This window comes from Rhinopithecus roxellana, chromosome 10, assembly GCF_007565055.1.
Source record: "Rhinopithecus roxellana isolate Shanxi Qingling chromosome 10, ASM756505v1, whole genome shotgun sequence".
NCBI classification, from domain to species: Eukaryota; Metazoa; Chordata; class Mammalia; order Primates; family Cercopithecidae; genus Rhinopithecus; species Rhinopithecus roxellana.
In genome coordinates, this window is record NC_044558.1 from 42,466,531 (window position 1) to 42,482,775 (window position 16,245).

General features: G+C 38.8%; 1 protein-coding gene across 12 annotated transcripts in view; it reads left to right on the plus strand.

Annotated features, from left to right (window-relative positions):
* The first annotated feature begins 557 nt into the window (after positions 1-557).
* Positions 558-16,245, plus strand: part of MDM1 (Mdm1 nuclear protein) — a 36,355-nt gene continuing 20,667 nt past the window's right edge. For 3 of the 12 annotated variants that reach the window (XM_030938570.1, XM_030938571.1, XM_030938572.1), the window contains exons 1-10: positions 558-713; positions 1,717-1,831; positions 6,232-6,599; positions 7,677-7,811; positions 10,011-10,178; positions 11,610-11,710; positions 11,789-11,888; positions 14,334-14,363; positions 14,694-14,869; positions 15,687-16,013. In XM_030938570.1, coding sequence (XP_030794430.1) covers positions 696-713; positions 1,717-1,831; positions 6,232-6,599; positions 7,677-7,811; positions 10,011-10,178; positions 11,610-11,710; positions 11,789-11,888; positions 14,334-14,363; positions 14,694-14,869; positions 15,687-16,013 — 1,538 coding nt within the window. In that variant the 5' untranslated portion in view covers positions 558-695. Of the gene's footprint in view, positions 714-1,716; positions 1,832-5,744; positions 6,064-6,231; positions 7,349-7,676; positions 8,249-9,225; positions 9,247-10,010; positions 10,179-11,609; positions 11,711-11,788; positions 11,889-14,333; positions 14,364-14,693; positions 14,870-15,686; positions 16,014-16,245 lie in introns of those variants that run through there. The other 9 variants (XM_010358756.2, XM_010358757.2, XM_030938573.1 and 6 more) reach the window with 9 other exon arrangements.

Here is a 16,245-nt window from a genome sequence, read left to right on the forward strand (position 1 = left end):
GGGAGGAAGAACATCACTGGAGGAAGAGACAGCAGTTTGTCTTTCGAGTTTCAATAAAGTTTCAAAAATCCTGCCTAAGCTATATTTATTTTTTGGCCTTTCCCCTTTGATGTGACAATAAACTGTAATGCGGCTGTCGGTTGTACGAACCGGTATTCAGCAGAATAGATCTGAGCACTTTCCTTTCAGAAAAAGAAGCGTTCAGTTCTGTCATAGATTTTAGAATGAAGAACACACTGGGCCAGCGAGTCTGGCGGCTGGCGAATTCCACCAGCAAGCAGACGCATTGCTGCGCTGGAGCCCGCGAACCAGGGACCGGTTCACCCAACCCAGGAAGGCACCGCCCGGGTCCCGCCCAGCCCGGTTCCGGGAGCCTTATTGGCCGGCCTTCCGCCCGCCATCTCTATCAGCCCCCGGGATTTGGCACGAGCGATAGGCGGCGCCCTTTCGGTCACTCATTGGTCAAATCCTAATGGAGGTAAGGCACTCTACCAGTTTCTATTGGTCCCTAGGTCCAAAAATGGGCGGGGAAAAACAGCGACAGGGCTCTAGGCGGGAAGCGCGGAGTGCGCCGGCGCGTAGTCGGGGACGCCGTGCCGAGGGTTTGCTAGGGAACACACTGTTATCGCCCCGCCCCCTCGGAGCTTTTTGTCCCGTTAACTGTCGCAGTGGCGGGGGCTGCGGCGCCGGGCGACATGCCGGTGCGCTTCAAGGTGAGGCTGGGGTCCCCGGGCCGGAAGGTGGCTGGGGGGAGCCACGGCGGGGGAGGTGCGGAGCGTCGAGGTCACGCTGCTTTTCAGCCCTGCAGCCCTCGGCCCGGCAGAAGCTGCCAGCCCCAGGGCGTGCCTGAGGGGCCCCAGAATCTGCCCGCCGCCTCTTACCTAGTTCTCTCTCCGCTCACTCACATTTGCAAGTTGCCGTGTGCGGAAGAGTCAGATGATGCGAGACATTTACTTAAGGGGACTCGAGAGGAGTGTAGATGGGAGGAGGCCACTTTGCGAAGAGAACTAAAGGCGACTTCAGTTTGGGACACCTGTGGCCCATTTAGCTTAGCATTTAACCCCCATTACCTTTAAAACTTTAGTGTATGTGGCTTTTAAAGGCTTGAGAAATGGGTTCTTAGTAAAGATAGGGTATAAAGAAACACACATTTTTCATCGTTGTGCATTCTTAGGGTATGTTAAAAGTTCCAGGTAGCTGGTAGCTCTCAGGGACTAGCACCCTGCAACTTAACAGGTGGCCACAGCGTCCCACACCTCCTGACTCATTTATCTTAAAGGCGTGTATTCAGAATGGAAGGGGAGTTTGCCTTTTGTTGACTTTACCAAATAGCAAAAGGCCCTAGGCATAATACATAATATTGTGTACTCGGTGAAAACCTGGGATAAATCTAGTTGAGTGATCAGAATTTAGATTGTCACTAGTTATCCGACAAGAACTCATGCTTTGGAATCAGATAATCAGTGAAAGGGTAACCTCTGAGCCTGGTATTTCTGGTAGCGTCTGCCTCAAGTGGTGTTGAGGCTTAAAGGATGTAACTCGTGTGAACTGCTTAGCACAGGGCTGGGTGAATATTAGCTCTTATTAAGGAGCTCGTCTGTGTTTAATTTTCAGTCTTAAGTCTCTTTGGAGGTTCAGAAATTATTTTTCACTGATGTCTGCTTGAAAACATCATTCATTAATTGCACTGTACTCAAAGTGTACTTTGCATTACAGGGGCTGAGTGAATACCAGAGGAACTTCCTGTGGAAAAAGTCTTATTTGTCAGAGTCTTGTAATTCCTCCTTGGTGCGAAAGTACCCATGGGCTGGACTTAGATCAGATCAGTTAGGTAAGTTGAGCAAGCTAATAGCCATTCTAACCTGGGCTAAGTTTATAACTTGGGCTAAGCCATTATAACTTGGGCTAAGTAAACCTTGGGCTAAGTTTACCAAATGATATATTAAAAGTTCATTTGGCCTGGTTGATTTATTCATTTATTAATCAAATATTTCTTGAAGGTTTACTATGAGCCAGGACTATTCCCAGCAGCTAGTGTGGCCGGCCAGGTTTCACTAATGGAGGCCTCTATCACAACTGTTTCAGTACTGACTGAGTGGTTAAGTTAAATACTAAAAGCTAAGAAAAGCCTTACACAGAGGCTGGGATGTAACAAAAGCCCATCAAGAGTTTTGCCTAGGCCTTTCCTTGGCAGTAAAGCATGACAAAATAAGGAATTCTTAACAGGATCCATTTAGGATTAAACAAGTTTTAATGGGGTTCTGCAGAAACTCCCCAGGCCTCCACAAACAAATTTATTGGCGGTCTGAAGGAACTCCTCAAACCTCCGTGATTCAGCAGGAGACAAGATAAGGGTAATCAGCCCAGCACCTAGACGCATTTAGATAAAGTAAGTTTACTGATGCTCCAGAAGAAGGTCTTCAGGACTCAGACCTTACTTATAGATTAAAAGAAGTTAATCACTTACATCCTTAGATGAATGCACACTTACACGTAGACTTATAGCTTAGAAGGTATATAAGCGCTGAAAAACTTTGTAATTTGGGGTTGGTCTGGTGATAATTTCCAGGCCTTCTCCCCGTAACTGGTTATAGAAATAAAAACTTTCTTTCTCCCTAGTTCATCTGCATCTCGTTATTGGCGGAGAGATATAGCAGCCTGACCCTCAGTTTGGTCTGGGAACACTAGGGATATAGCCCTGAACCAAAGTACCTTAACTATGGAGAGAAACAGTAAGCAAGTCACTCAATAAATAAGGGAATTTCAGGTTTTTATATAAAATTGTGGGGAAGTGTGATAGATAACATGCAGGAGGGGTGGACTGGAGGGAAAACGCTTTAGATTAGATGGTTGGGAAAGGCTGTTTTTGAGGAGGTGGTATTTGAGCTGAGACCTGAAAGCTGAGGGGAAAGTGCTGGGGAAGAGTGCTCCCAAGGTCTTGAGAAATGGAAGCTTAGGGAGATTAGGTCGCTGCCCCAGCTTTACAGCTAGTAAGTGGCAGAACCATGATTTGAAATCAAGTCTGTTTTGTGCAAAGCATGCGATTTCAGAGGTCATGTTCTTGTTATCACACATGCCTCCTCCCTGTGTCCCAGGGAAGTCAGATTCCTGGGCCAGGGTTTCCCAGAGGGTGACAGAACAGAAAGGAGACAGACTGACTTCATTATACCTGCTTGTTTAATTCTTCCTTACTAGTATATTAGATCTCTGAGAGTAGGGCTCTGTCTTATCCACCACCTGGTTCCTACCCAGTACCTAATACAGGCCTTGGAACAATCTGTTGCTTCTTGAAACTAATTTTTGAATGAATGAATAAGCCGAAATTTGAATCCACAATAGCTGTTGGGCAAATTGAACTAGTTTCACCAAGTGAGATTTTAGGAAGCCTGTTACATAGGATTGCTGGGAGGGTTTAAATGAGATGTTGGCTATTAAGGGCCTGGTTCATGTACACAGATCAGTGCTTGGTGCCCCACATGTGACGTGTGCGAGCATGGCAGGTAAGTCACATAAATGTTAGATGTTTGAAGCCAGGAAAAGACTTATGGGTAGGGTACCAAGCCTGGGAAGTTAGTAAGATGAGGAGGTATTTTCAGAATTAGGTTGGGAGAACAAAGGGAAGAGTGGGCAAGAGTGGGTATCTCTTTTAGGGTTCCTCTGAAGCATCATGATCTGACCCAGCGCCAGACTTCAGAGACTGGGTGACCCTGCTTCTCTGGCAGGGTGCTAGGAAAATCCCTCTGCTCATAATCCTCTTTTTACAAATGACTAGAAATTCCACATATTTGAACCTCCATTGGATTAAGAATCCAAATAAATCTCTGTTTAAGCATAGATATCCCACCCTGCTGAGCGCCTACAGGGCTATTACGACACTGGAAAATTCATTAAACTGGGTAGTTGTCCAATAACATTTCAGCTTAGATCAGCTGCATTTGAGGGGAAGGTGATGGAATGAGACCATGAGAGCAAAGCCACCATAGAGCATGGTATATAATGAAGGAAGGAGTGGACTAGGGGAGGAACGTTAGTGGGGAATTTTAGGTCATGGGGAGGGACTGAGCAAGAACTCCAGAATGCTCAGAATGGGAGGTGGGAGGTTAGCAAAAAACAACAGCAGTGTTACCCAGGATGGCTGTCCCTTCTTTTAGAGTAGTGTATTTTTACCCTGGGGATTTGCTGGTGCTGGGAGACAACAGCAGACCACTCGAGAATCTTCTTTCATTTTACTCTTCTACCAAAAACCTGCCTCTGTGTTAAAGCAGAGAGGAGTCTAATTGGTGATCTTCAAGCTTTTTAGCTTTTATACTTCCTAGAAAAATTTAGAAAAACATTGTGCCTCGTCACAATGTTTTTCTAAATTGCTATGTTTTATCATAAATTTTTATGAATAGTTTTGAATAATAGAATTTCTGGTATATTGCATAGTGCTTACATGTTTTACATATATTTTGTGAAAACTCTGGAACTGCCACTTTAGCCCATTCAATTTATGGAAAATGTTTATCATGCAACTGGCAAAGTCTGTATTCATTGGCAAACTAACTGGCCAAATTAGAATTATTTTCTGTGAGAAAAAAGTCTGTTTATCTTTAATTAAGGTAAATGTGTTAATATGCATATGTACATTTCACATGATATCCCTCTCATACCTGAATTTTAATACTAAGAAGGTAGATGGAAAATCCATGGAGATATATGAAATAAGATACTGTTCCTTTGTTATTTCTAATCTGTCTGCTTTGCTTTGCTGTCAAATATTCTCCCTCAGGGATATGCTTTCTTGAATTGTCCCTTTGTTTGGCTTCCTACCCCTGAGGTTTTGTTCTACCTTTGGGGGATGCACTGGAGTAAGTTTCAGGCTGGTTAAGAGGTGTGTCTTTCTTCTGTAAAGTGGGGAAAGGGAGATTATGAAAGGGGTGGTGGGAGATGGAACTGCAGATGGCAGATGGAGCTCTTAGGCAGACAGATCAGCGTCAGGCGAGAGAGCACACACATATGGAGTTGAGGATCTGGAAAATGATCCCCTTAAGCCGTCCACTTCTGTTTACCCTCCACATCTTTGTGTGCCTCCAGACAGATATCCAGCCAGTGTGAAGACCTGTGGTCTAGGGAAGCCTTTTAAAAGGGTAGGGACCCGGGGTGACATGGCCAGCACATCTACAACAGAGGCTAAGGAGTCCTGGGTTTTACCTCATGCCCAATTTTCTTTCCACCTTCCTTTTCCTTTCTGGTATTAATCTTCCTTCTCTACCCTGCAGCCATCTTAAAGAATGGCCCTAAACTAGGGCAGTCTCTCAGTGGCTGTCATTCTGCAGAGCTGCTCTTACCTCCATAGAAGGTTATGTTTTTGGACATTTGCTTTCCATACAGAAATATAGAGAAATTGTATCTTAGCTGTTGTTAAAAGGGCTTTTTTTCTTTTTTTTTTTTTTTTTTTTGAGACAGAGTCTTGCTCTGTCGCCCAGGCTGGAGTGCAGTGGCACAGTCTTGGCTCACTGCAAGCTCCGCCTCCTTGGTTCACACCATTCTCCTGTCTCAGCCTCCCCAGTAGCTGGGACTATGCGCCCGCCACCACGCCTGGCTATTTTTTTTTTGTATTTTTTAGTAGAGACGGAGTTTCACTGTGTTAGCCAGGATGGTCTCGATCTCCTGACCTCGTGATCTGCCTGCCTCGGCCTCCCAAAGTGCTGGAATTACAGGCGTGAGCCACTGCGCCCCGCCTATTCTTTTTTAATTCTCAGGAAATCAAGGCAGATGTAGACCCAAGATCCAGCACAACGACATCTTACTCCTTCTCATCTTGGTCTGCTCCACTTAAGAGAAGCTTTGTGAAAAGTTCCAAATTTTGACAGTACCAGGGCCCATTGTTCTGTTAAGTAGCACAGGAAAGTAATTAGAAACGAGGCAACATGTACTGCCTGGCTTGCCAGGTCTATCATGTTGCAATTCTAGTGACTTTTGTTAGGATAACTGGAACATTGTGACCCACTGATTTTTAATTTTTTGTTATGGTTAAATTTTTAATGCTTTTAAAAGCAAAATTAAATATTTTATGTTGAAAAGCTGTACTTTTAAAATCCTATATTCTAAAGGATATTGTGTGTATATATAGGTGCATATATCTGAACTAAATTTTAAATTTCATTTCTCCTTCACAAGTGTTCTTAAAAGTTGTCTTTATAACTTTTTGCTTTGGTAGCTACTAGTTTTGTATACCGTGTTTTGTAGGGATCACGAAGGAGCCAAGTTTTATTTCAAAAAGAAGAGTCCCTTACCATGACCCACAGATTTCAAAATCTCTGGAGTGGAATGGAGCTATCTTAGAGAACAATGTGGTTGCACTGCCAGAACCAGAAGCCCCAGAAACACCAAAATCACAAGAAGCAGAACAAAAGGATGTTACTCAAGAAAGAGTTGACTCACTAGAAGCTTCCAGGGTTCCCAAAAGAACCAGATCTCACTCTGCAGACTCCAGAGCTGAAGGGGCTTCAGATGTTGTGGAAAATAATGAGGGTGTAACAAACCATATACCAGTTAATGAAAATGTGGAACTGGAACATTCTACCAAGGTTCTTTCAGAAAATGTAGATACTGGGGTAGGCATATTCACTGCATTTCTTTTCAAAAGCATAGAATTCTTTGTTGGTTTCATCGTCATTTCTGTAATGTTACATTTTGTGTTTCAGAATTTTCCATTGTTGTTTTCTTGTCTAATGTCTATAAGAATAGTTGATAACAGGCTGTTGACTTTAGTTGTTGTGAATTAGTTCTAACTACTCGCTATTTTGTAGTAGTTATGTATGCTATGATATCCCTTTATTGGATGGACCTCCTGTGTCTGGATTTTATTCATCATATATTAGCACTTGAGTCCTAAGGGAGAGATCAAGTTGAGACAGAGAAGGGAAGTAGGCCCTTACTTCTGGCAGGGTGCTGAGCTGACTTCTATCTAGCCCCTTTTCAGTTTCTTATCTATACAAGAAGATAGACAGAAACTCAATTGATGAAATGCAAAAGGAAGGAGAGCTCTGCCTGTCTCTCAGAGATCTTGCATTTTTGCTCTCTTATGTTACAGCTGGCCTGCAGCAGGTCCCTGTGAGCACATAAGCAGAGGCTACCGGAACTTGCATGGTGATCTCAATGCCTTCCACGTTTCTTTCTCCATTCTGTTTCACTGCTCTTCTCTGGTTCATGTCCACCACTGACTGGGACCCTGAAGAGGCATTTCAGAGTGTTGGAGAAGAATCCATAGCTTGTTGAAAAAGCTGGGGGTAAAAGGGAACAAGGAAGGTGATGTGTGAGTCTGGCAGGCAGGAGAAGGGGTGTTCACAGAAGCAGTGTGCAGGTGAGGCAAAGTACTGGGACTTTTTGATAATAGATTTAATTATGAATGATTAGTAGGAAAGGACTGAGAGTATTATATTTTTCCTGGGATGCCTAATAGTCCTTTGATAGAAAGGAATTTTAAATGGTTTGACACTTGAAAAAAGATACTATTTATAAGTTAAAGAAAGTTTGCTGTACCACAATGTGCATGTAGTTTACAATTTTGTACTGTAGACTGAACATTTTGTTAAGAGGATAGATTTCGTGTTATGCATTTTTTACCACAATTTTTAAAAAGTTTGAATAGAAATTTTTAATGTCTTTGAGTGGATTTTTGTTTTGAACAGTTGGATAGACTTCTGCGTAAGAAAGCTGGATTGACTGTTGTTCCTTCATGTAATGCCTTGAGAAATTCTGAATATCAAAGGCAGTTTGTTTGGAAGACTTCTAAAGAAACTGCTCCAGCTTTTGCAGCCAATCAGGTAGTTTAATGGATGTAATACATTTCTGAGTACCATTATCTTATCTAGTAATGTAGATTTACATAGAATTAAGAGTTGCAAGAAATTAGGTACTTAAGTAGCCTGGAGGTAGGTTCTAGAAAACCAAAGTGAGAATTTTGCTAAAATCGTCCTGTTACTTATGATTTATGGTAGTAATATTATACTGTCCTAGGCTACTGATGATCATTGTTGCCAGATGCAGCACATATACTAAATATGAGACAGGGTAATGAAAACTTGGGGAACTGGTAAGTTTTTGCATGCTATAAGATTTTTTTACTTAATAAAAAATTACTAAATTGATCTTATTCTAAAATGTTGTGTTTTGTTGACTAATATATTGCATGTTTCCTGTATTCTAAGAAAAGCATAACTGCTTTGAATATTTATTTTAATAAATACAAAATATGTTGACAATAACACAAGATACGTAATTTTGTCCTTATATCAGACAAATGGTAATAGGCATTGTCGGTATAACTATATTTGTAAAATTCAGAAGCTGTAATGATGTGGTTTTAGATTTCATTATACTCCTGCACAGTTTTAGTGTTGAGATACCATTACTAATAAATAGTCTGTTGTTTTACTACCTTCAACCTTTAGGCAGTTTTTAGGCTTTAAACTCTCATTTATGTTCTTAACAGTACTTCCAGGCAGAGACAGGAAATACCTCCACTTGTAATATCCCCAGAGACCTATAATGGCTTAGTCTGTTTTTTCTTCTGGTCTTTGTGTTTTTCTTTATAAATATACACACTTTCACACACCCTTACATTCATTTTCTCCTATACGTCAGCATTCACTTGTGTATTGCGTATAGCCCTAAGAACTGACAGGATAATTAGATTCAGCAAGACAATAACATCTAGTCATCTTACATTAAGATGAAAAAAACACCAGTGATCCTATAAATTGTGGCAGCTTTGGGCTTATTCAATTTTTAAAATACCTTTGACATTTATATAACATTTTAAGAACCTTTGAAGTAACAAAATGATAAGTACCCGTTATTAACCTAGTGAATAGGATCAATACTTCTTTTGCTTGCCTACAGGGTTTTTTGGAGATGAAATGTATCTAAAATATTATTTACAACATGAAAATTGTAATTATTCAGGTTTTTATAGAGTATTTGACCTTGAAGATAGAGCTGATTCAAATCAAATCATATCATCAACAAATAGGGCTTTTATGTGTCAGTGAAAGCGTTGTGTAGAAATGTTACTTTTATAAGAAAAATCACTAGCGATATATTCACTGGTAGTTTTACTGCTTTCTTTAATGTGTTTCACAAGCTTTTTTTTTTTTAGAAGGAATTGCTCATTGTTCAAAGCATACTGAATTCAGAGTCTATGGATTGAAGAGCTTTGAGACAGCTTTTAATGCTTGTTGATAGGAAACCTCTAAAAAGGTTGTTCATTTCTATTTTATCAGACACCTGCTTTCTGAAAGGATGTCTTATGTTAATATGTAAAGGAGTCAGAACAGTTTTTGGCAGGAGAGTCCTTGAGGTTATACTGTACTAAAATAGATAAACTGTTTAGATCTGATCTGTATGAAGATACCCTATTCAGCATTACAAACCAGTAATATAACTTGTTTGAGTTCCCTATCTTTTCCATTTGCTTTCCTTGTAATCAATGGTAATATGCTGTGAAATAGAAACCATATTGTGAAATAGAATAAAAGGAAACATTTAACAATACAAGTGTAGTAATTGCTCAGAACATTTTCTTTGCCTTAATAAAATGTGCTGAAAATAAGCCAAGGGAAGAAAAGCTAAACAAATTGAACATATTGGGTATTCGAAAATGTCAAGAATTTTCTATTAAGGCAGGAATAAAAAAAATCATGTCAGAGAGGAAGAAAAAAACCTGTAGAACTGACAACAGAGTTGCCTTAAAGCTAATGTCTATGTCATATGAAAATATGCCAATATTTATTTTGGTTATAAGCTATATTTTGATTATAAAACTATTATTCAAAACATAGTAATGAGTATATAAAGTTGACCTTTGGATGTTAATAATATATGTGAAATGAAATTAAAATCATATATAACTTTGCTTTTTTTTGTCCTGTAATTCAACTTTATGTATGTTTCGTTAAGTAATTGAAGACTGAAGTTCTGCATATTTAATGAACAAAACTAAACCAAGATAATTTTTGTTTAAGGTTTTCCACAATAAAAGCCAGTTTGCTCCACCATTCAAAGGTAACTCAGTCATCCATGAAACTGAATACAGAAGAAATTTCAAGGGTTTATCTCCAGTGAAAGAACCAAAATTAAGAAATGATTTGAGAGAAAACAGAAATCTTGAAACAGTATCTCCTGAAAAGAAGGTATTCATCAACTTTTAACCTTACCAAACAAAATCCCCATTATTTTAGATTCTCCACGTTTTCTTTTACTTACTACCACCTGGGAGTTTTTGGTTTTCGCTAGTTCATTAATTCATTTGTTCATCAAATGTTCATTGAGCCAGCTACTAGGAGCAGACATGGGTTGGTACTGAGAATACAAGGCTGGCAAATAGCCCCAAGCAGCTGTTGGGCTAGTGGGGAGGCAGACATAAATAAAAATGATACAGCATGTTGAGTACTTAACAATGCAGGAGGTAAGTCTAATATATTTAATACCAAAGTCTAGTAAGTTTAATATCAAATGACTGCATTTATAGTAACTTCCCGGGGTAATAGTAGTGCTAGAAATACTTGTTTTAAATTATGGAAATTAAACACATACATACTTACATGTATTTTATTTTTATTTATTTTTTCAAGACGGAGTCTCACTCTGTCACCCAGGCTGGAATGCGGTGGCATGATCTTGGCTCACTGCAACCTCTGCCTCCCAGGTTCGAGCAATTCTCCTGCCTCAGCCTCCTGAGTACCTGGGACTACAGGTGCATGCCACCATGTCTGGCTAATTTTTATATTTTTAGTAGAATTGGGATTTCACTATGTTGGCCAGGCTGGTCTCGAACTGCTAGCCTCAGGTGATCCGCCCACCTTGGCCTCCCAAAGTGCTGGGATTATAGGCGTGAGCTGCCACGCCTGGCCATAACAAGTAGTTTAAACCAAAGTGTTAGCATGCCAGATTATAGCCAGTATAATTTATATGATCTACCTCAGAATATACAAACAACAGCTTCTGTGTGATATTACAGCCATTTAAGTTGCAGAATCAGGCTAACATGATTATAAATTACAGGTAATTGGGGTGTAAATACTATTTTTTAATCTCCTGGAATGTTGATACCTGATATTTTATGGGTCCTAAAAATAGTATATAAGTAAATATGACTAAAAGTAAAATGATTTATACACACACATATATTAGGCCTATGATATTATCGGAGAAAAAAGAAAGAATTGCTATTCAGTAAAGTGATTTGGTAACTAATTCATCAGGATCCTATGTTTAATTACTGTAATGCAATTGTAAATTTAGAATATCAAGTTCAGTGTGTGGTAACATTATTTAGATATGTATTTCTTAACTTAAAAATTTTCTTCCTTAGCCAAAGATCTGAAATCTTTATTGTTAGAAAATGAAACTATATCCTCAGCTAAACTTCAAAAATAACTAACCAAATATAATAAAAATTTCACAACTTGTTTGTTGATTTCTTATTTTTGTTTTCTTTAGTATCTAAAGCTTCTAAAAATAGAAATGTCATTAAATATTCAAGTCTAACTTTATAACATCCATGTTTTCACTTTAATGTGTAACATTTTAAGCATAAAAAGCTTAAATTATTTCCATTTCAGAGTAATGAAATAGACGATCCTTTAAAATTGGAAGCAGAGATGGAATTAAAAGACTTACACCAGCCTAAAAAGCTTACTCCTTGGAAACATCAAAGACTTGGGTATGTATTTTAATAGGAAAATATAGTATTTCAGTGATCAACATGGTGAAATATTTACTTTCATTTCATTTCTATTAGGAAGGTGAATTCCGAATATAGAGCAAAATTTCTGAGCCCAGCTCAGTATTTATATAAAGCTGGGGCTTGGACACGTGTGAAGGGAAACATGCCAAATCAGGTGAGTGTATGTGAGCTCAATAAGCCCACAGGTTCTTTCAGCCTCTATTAACACTTTAATTTCACAATGAGTTCCATTTGGTAATAGAGACCACAATTTAAAGAAGTATGATAAAATAATAGCACTAATAGTATCAGGAACTTATGTATTAGGATGTAAATTATCAGTGTTTTTTTTAATGCCACTGGCTCTTCAGCAATTAATATTCATTGAGGTCTTTTAAGTTAACGCTTTTTACCATCAAACATTTGATCGTGTTAATAGATTGAATTTATAGAATTGTATCATTATAGATTTGATTATTTCCTAACTTTCAGACCACTCTCTCAACTGAAGATTAAATAATTTGTCTGATAGTGATGCCCATTGTCAGTGTGTACACTTACAGTTTGTAGGCAAAAGAAAGGTGCAGCTTGTGTGGTTAGAGGTGTGAGCTACAGTGTTGGGATACTCTAATGTGGGAGAAACTGGGGATCTGAAGATAGGTTTGAGGGGAAGGGTAATTCTAGAGTTGAGAAGTGCTACTTTAGTACTAGCTTCTTATACTCAAAGGATAGAGAATGGAACATTTTTGTTATGGTATTAGCATCTTTCAAATCGTATCTTGACTTTTTTTGCCTTTTCTGAGAGAACAAGCTACAGTAAAATGTTTCTGTTTAGATTAGACATTAGTAAACATCCCACTTCCCCCTGTCATTGTAAACAGAAGGATAATTTGGATGGGGAATGGGTCTTTTATTTAGCTCATTACTTAAAACCATGGCCCACAATTATGTGTAATCAGCTTCTGGGGGAAAGGGCTAGGGCTCAGTGCTCAGTGCTCTGAGCTCTGAGCTGCTGGTTCTTTGAACTGCAGCTCCCAGACACAAGTCCTAGTGACTGTCATGCTGTCTGCATATTGTTTCAGGAGGTCACTTGATTCCTTCCACCGTGGCCACTCTTTTGCTTTCTACTTCTCTATTTGAGCATATCTTGAAGACAGCACAGGCAAGTAAAAGACAAAGCTCAAAGCTGTCCCAGATATTACCTGGGGCAATGTTCATATATTCACCTTAGTGAAATCAAGTTAAAACTAGGAGCATCGAAAGCACCCATGATGGAAGAAAGGCAGTGAGTCAGCTAAACTCTTGAGCAGTTTGTGACCATCCCAAGTCTTGGCAAAGATCTCCCTGACTGAGGAATCTGATAGTGGGAGTGAGGAAAAGCAGGACAGAGGCAGAACAGTGTGTGGCCAGTAAATCGGTGTCAGCTGCTGGCCTGTTGTGTTTAGGCATGACACTAGGTTGAGGTTATGAGAAACTCTTTGTTTTGAAACTCTACCTGTTAAATGCGAAAACCACTGCTAGAAATTTTCTTTAAAGTTATAGGAGTTGATAGAAATGATAGATGAACAAAGCTTTTTTTTTTTTGGTTGGCAGTGAAGAAAATATTTCATATTATCCTTTAGGATTTTTTTTTCAGGTATGGTTCATTAGAGTAGGACTCCGTTGGCATTATATGGTTTCTTATGCTATGTAGGTGCTGTCTTTTGCTTTTGCCAGTTCGCTAGAGTTGTAACACTTTCATCTCTGCATTCAAAATCGTACCTTGTTAAAGAGCTGAGAATATGTTTCTACAATTACTTTTACATTGCTGTTTCATTGTTTGCTTTTTTTGGCCTGAAAGAAAAGCAGTTCTAGAATAAAGATTTTCTGTCTTGATGATAAAAAAAATTAGTGTTTTTCGAGAATAAATAAAGCTATTGAACAGAATTTTAAGGGTAAAACTTCAACTTAATTTTTTTTACATTGTGGAATTGTACTTGGAGAAGCCAGCAGGTGGCAGTATGATGTATAAAGTGAAAGGTTTCAAATGGGTATAAAGGCTCCTTTTCATCAGAAAATGTTACTTGCATATTAAAGAATTCGTATCACTTTATTATTCATCAGAACTTTTTTTATCCTGTCACTTTGTTGAACATATTTCTATTATGATTTTGTGGGCTATTATTTTAAATTATATATTTAGTACTTTTTTTTTAAGTAGAGATTTTGCTGATTCCAAGGGAACTTTGAGGAATTTGGAGAGGGAAGCCTCATAACCTCGTAACTCTCCCAGTGAGGGCTTCTGTAGCAGTAGTAGCTGTATGCAAAGCCATGAAATGAAGCTGGGTTAGGGATTTCTGGCATGTAAGCACCCTTCCAGAGCTGGGGAAATAGGAATAATAATTAGATTGCCTAATTTATCTGTCATCAGCAACATCCTAGCATGCAAGAATGTGGCTGGTTTTCAAGATAATAATAAGCTATCTTGGTTACTGAACTAATTACTAAAAATACTAAGAAATATTGATTGACAAGTTTGGTAGATATTTAGAAGGGAGAATAATGTGTTTCATTGGTTCCCATTAATATTCAGTTATGGCATCAACCTATCATTAAGTATGTTTCTGTATTCCTTCTCTAGGGTTCTCTAAATGCCATGTGGTATGCCGAGGTTGGTTGCTTTTGAGTTTTTAAAAACTATAATGCATAGATTACTTGTGTAATTTCAGTTGGAATAAAAAGTAGATGTCAATATTTTTCTTAGCTGCTGTAAATTTCTCCCTGCCTGCTGGTCTGAAATAAAACAGCTGCATCGTGCTTTAGCTTGATTGTTTTCGTTTTTGCTTAAATGCACAAAGTCTGATGACTGTATGTGGCTGATTTTGCCTTCCTTTGTCCTTGGTCCCTGGCTGTATTTGTTCAGTGTCTTTGATATGCTACTTGGTGCTATTTGTAAAGAAGCATTTACAACAGTATATGATGTCTGAACTTTCCTGTATAGGTTAAAGAACTCCGAGAAAAGGCTGAGTTTTATAGGAAGCGAGTTCAGGGGACACATTTTTCTCGGGACCACCTGAATCAGATTCTGTCTGATAGCAACTGCTGTTGGGATGTCTCCTCAACCACAAGCTCAGAAGGAACCGTTAGTAGCAACATCAGAGCATTAGATCTTGCTGGGTGAGATATTCTTTGTGGATGGCAAAAAAAAGTTTGTTGACACTTACATAGATCATAGAATGTCACAGGAAAATGACCTGACTACTCAAAATGTGTCTCCAGTCAAATGGAAATGTGGCAGCCATTTATTTCATTTTTATTCTCTGTGAAAAATAAAGCAATATAGATTGCTTTATTTGTGTATGAATAACACGTAATGTAAATCTGGAAGGCTAGATTTTTATAATATTTTTTGTTGACAATTAATAGCAGAGTAGGGATGATTATATGGTCAGATGTAAAAAGACCTTTAGAAGGTGAAAAGAAAGTCAACAGCAATAAAAACGTAGAGACTAAGCTATTAATGCATACCTATGATCATTCACTGATGGATTTTGTGGCTGATTCAGAACTTGACTGCTGCTTTTATGGAAGAGCGCTCTGCTGTTTTGGGTTTAAATGAACATGATTTCACTATTTGTCAGCGAAAGTAATTGAAGAACTTAGACCATGGGATCCTAGGTTTTGTGTGTAAATGCCAGTTTAGGGCTAGGTATGACTTGTGTCAGCAGATTAGATGTACACAAGCATATGTGAAGGTAGGAGTAAAAGAAGATAAATACATTTTGGAATATTTTAATAGAAACTCCAGATTATAACTTTGATTTATTTTACTATAAAACAAATTAGATTTCCTTCTTCAATGCCTGAGCAAGGCAATATCTATGGAAAACGTGTAGTTGTGAACAGAAGGAAACGATGGACTCACTAAAATTGGTGTAGATTAGGAAAGTGCAGACTATTCACATTTAAAATAAAACTGATTTTGTTAACGCAGAGATCCTACAAGCCATAAGACTTTGCAGAAATGTCCTTCTACAGAACCAGAAGAAAAAAGAAAGATCGTGGAAGAACAGCCCCAGAAAGATACCACAGAGAAATTGGGAGTGTCAGCTCCCACTCTACCTGTTAGAAGGCGGCTGGCTTGGGATACAGAGAACACTAGTGAAGATATACAGAAACAGCCCAGGGAGAAAGAGGAGGAGAAGGAGGAGGATGACGACGAGGAGCAAGGGGACAGGAAAACGGGCAAGCAGGCTTTTATGGGAGAGCAAGAGAAGTTGGATGTACATGAGAAATCCAAGGCAGACAAGATGAAAGAAGGGTGAGAGTTTTAAATTACTCAGTATGGAGAAGCGTTATTTACATAGTTGATATGTACTTTGTTTTGTCACTAAATATAGTGGTTTACACTTTTGATTTTATGACTAATAAAGTGCAGATTTTATTTCAACGTCACAAAGGCACTGCTATGTGGTGAATAATTTGATTCAGGTATTTAAGTCACTACTGATTGGTAATTGAATACTTGAATTCTGGGCTACTTTGGGAGGAAG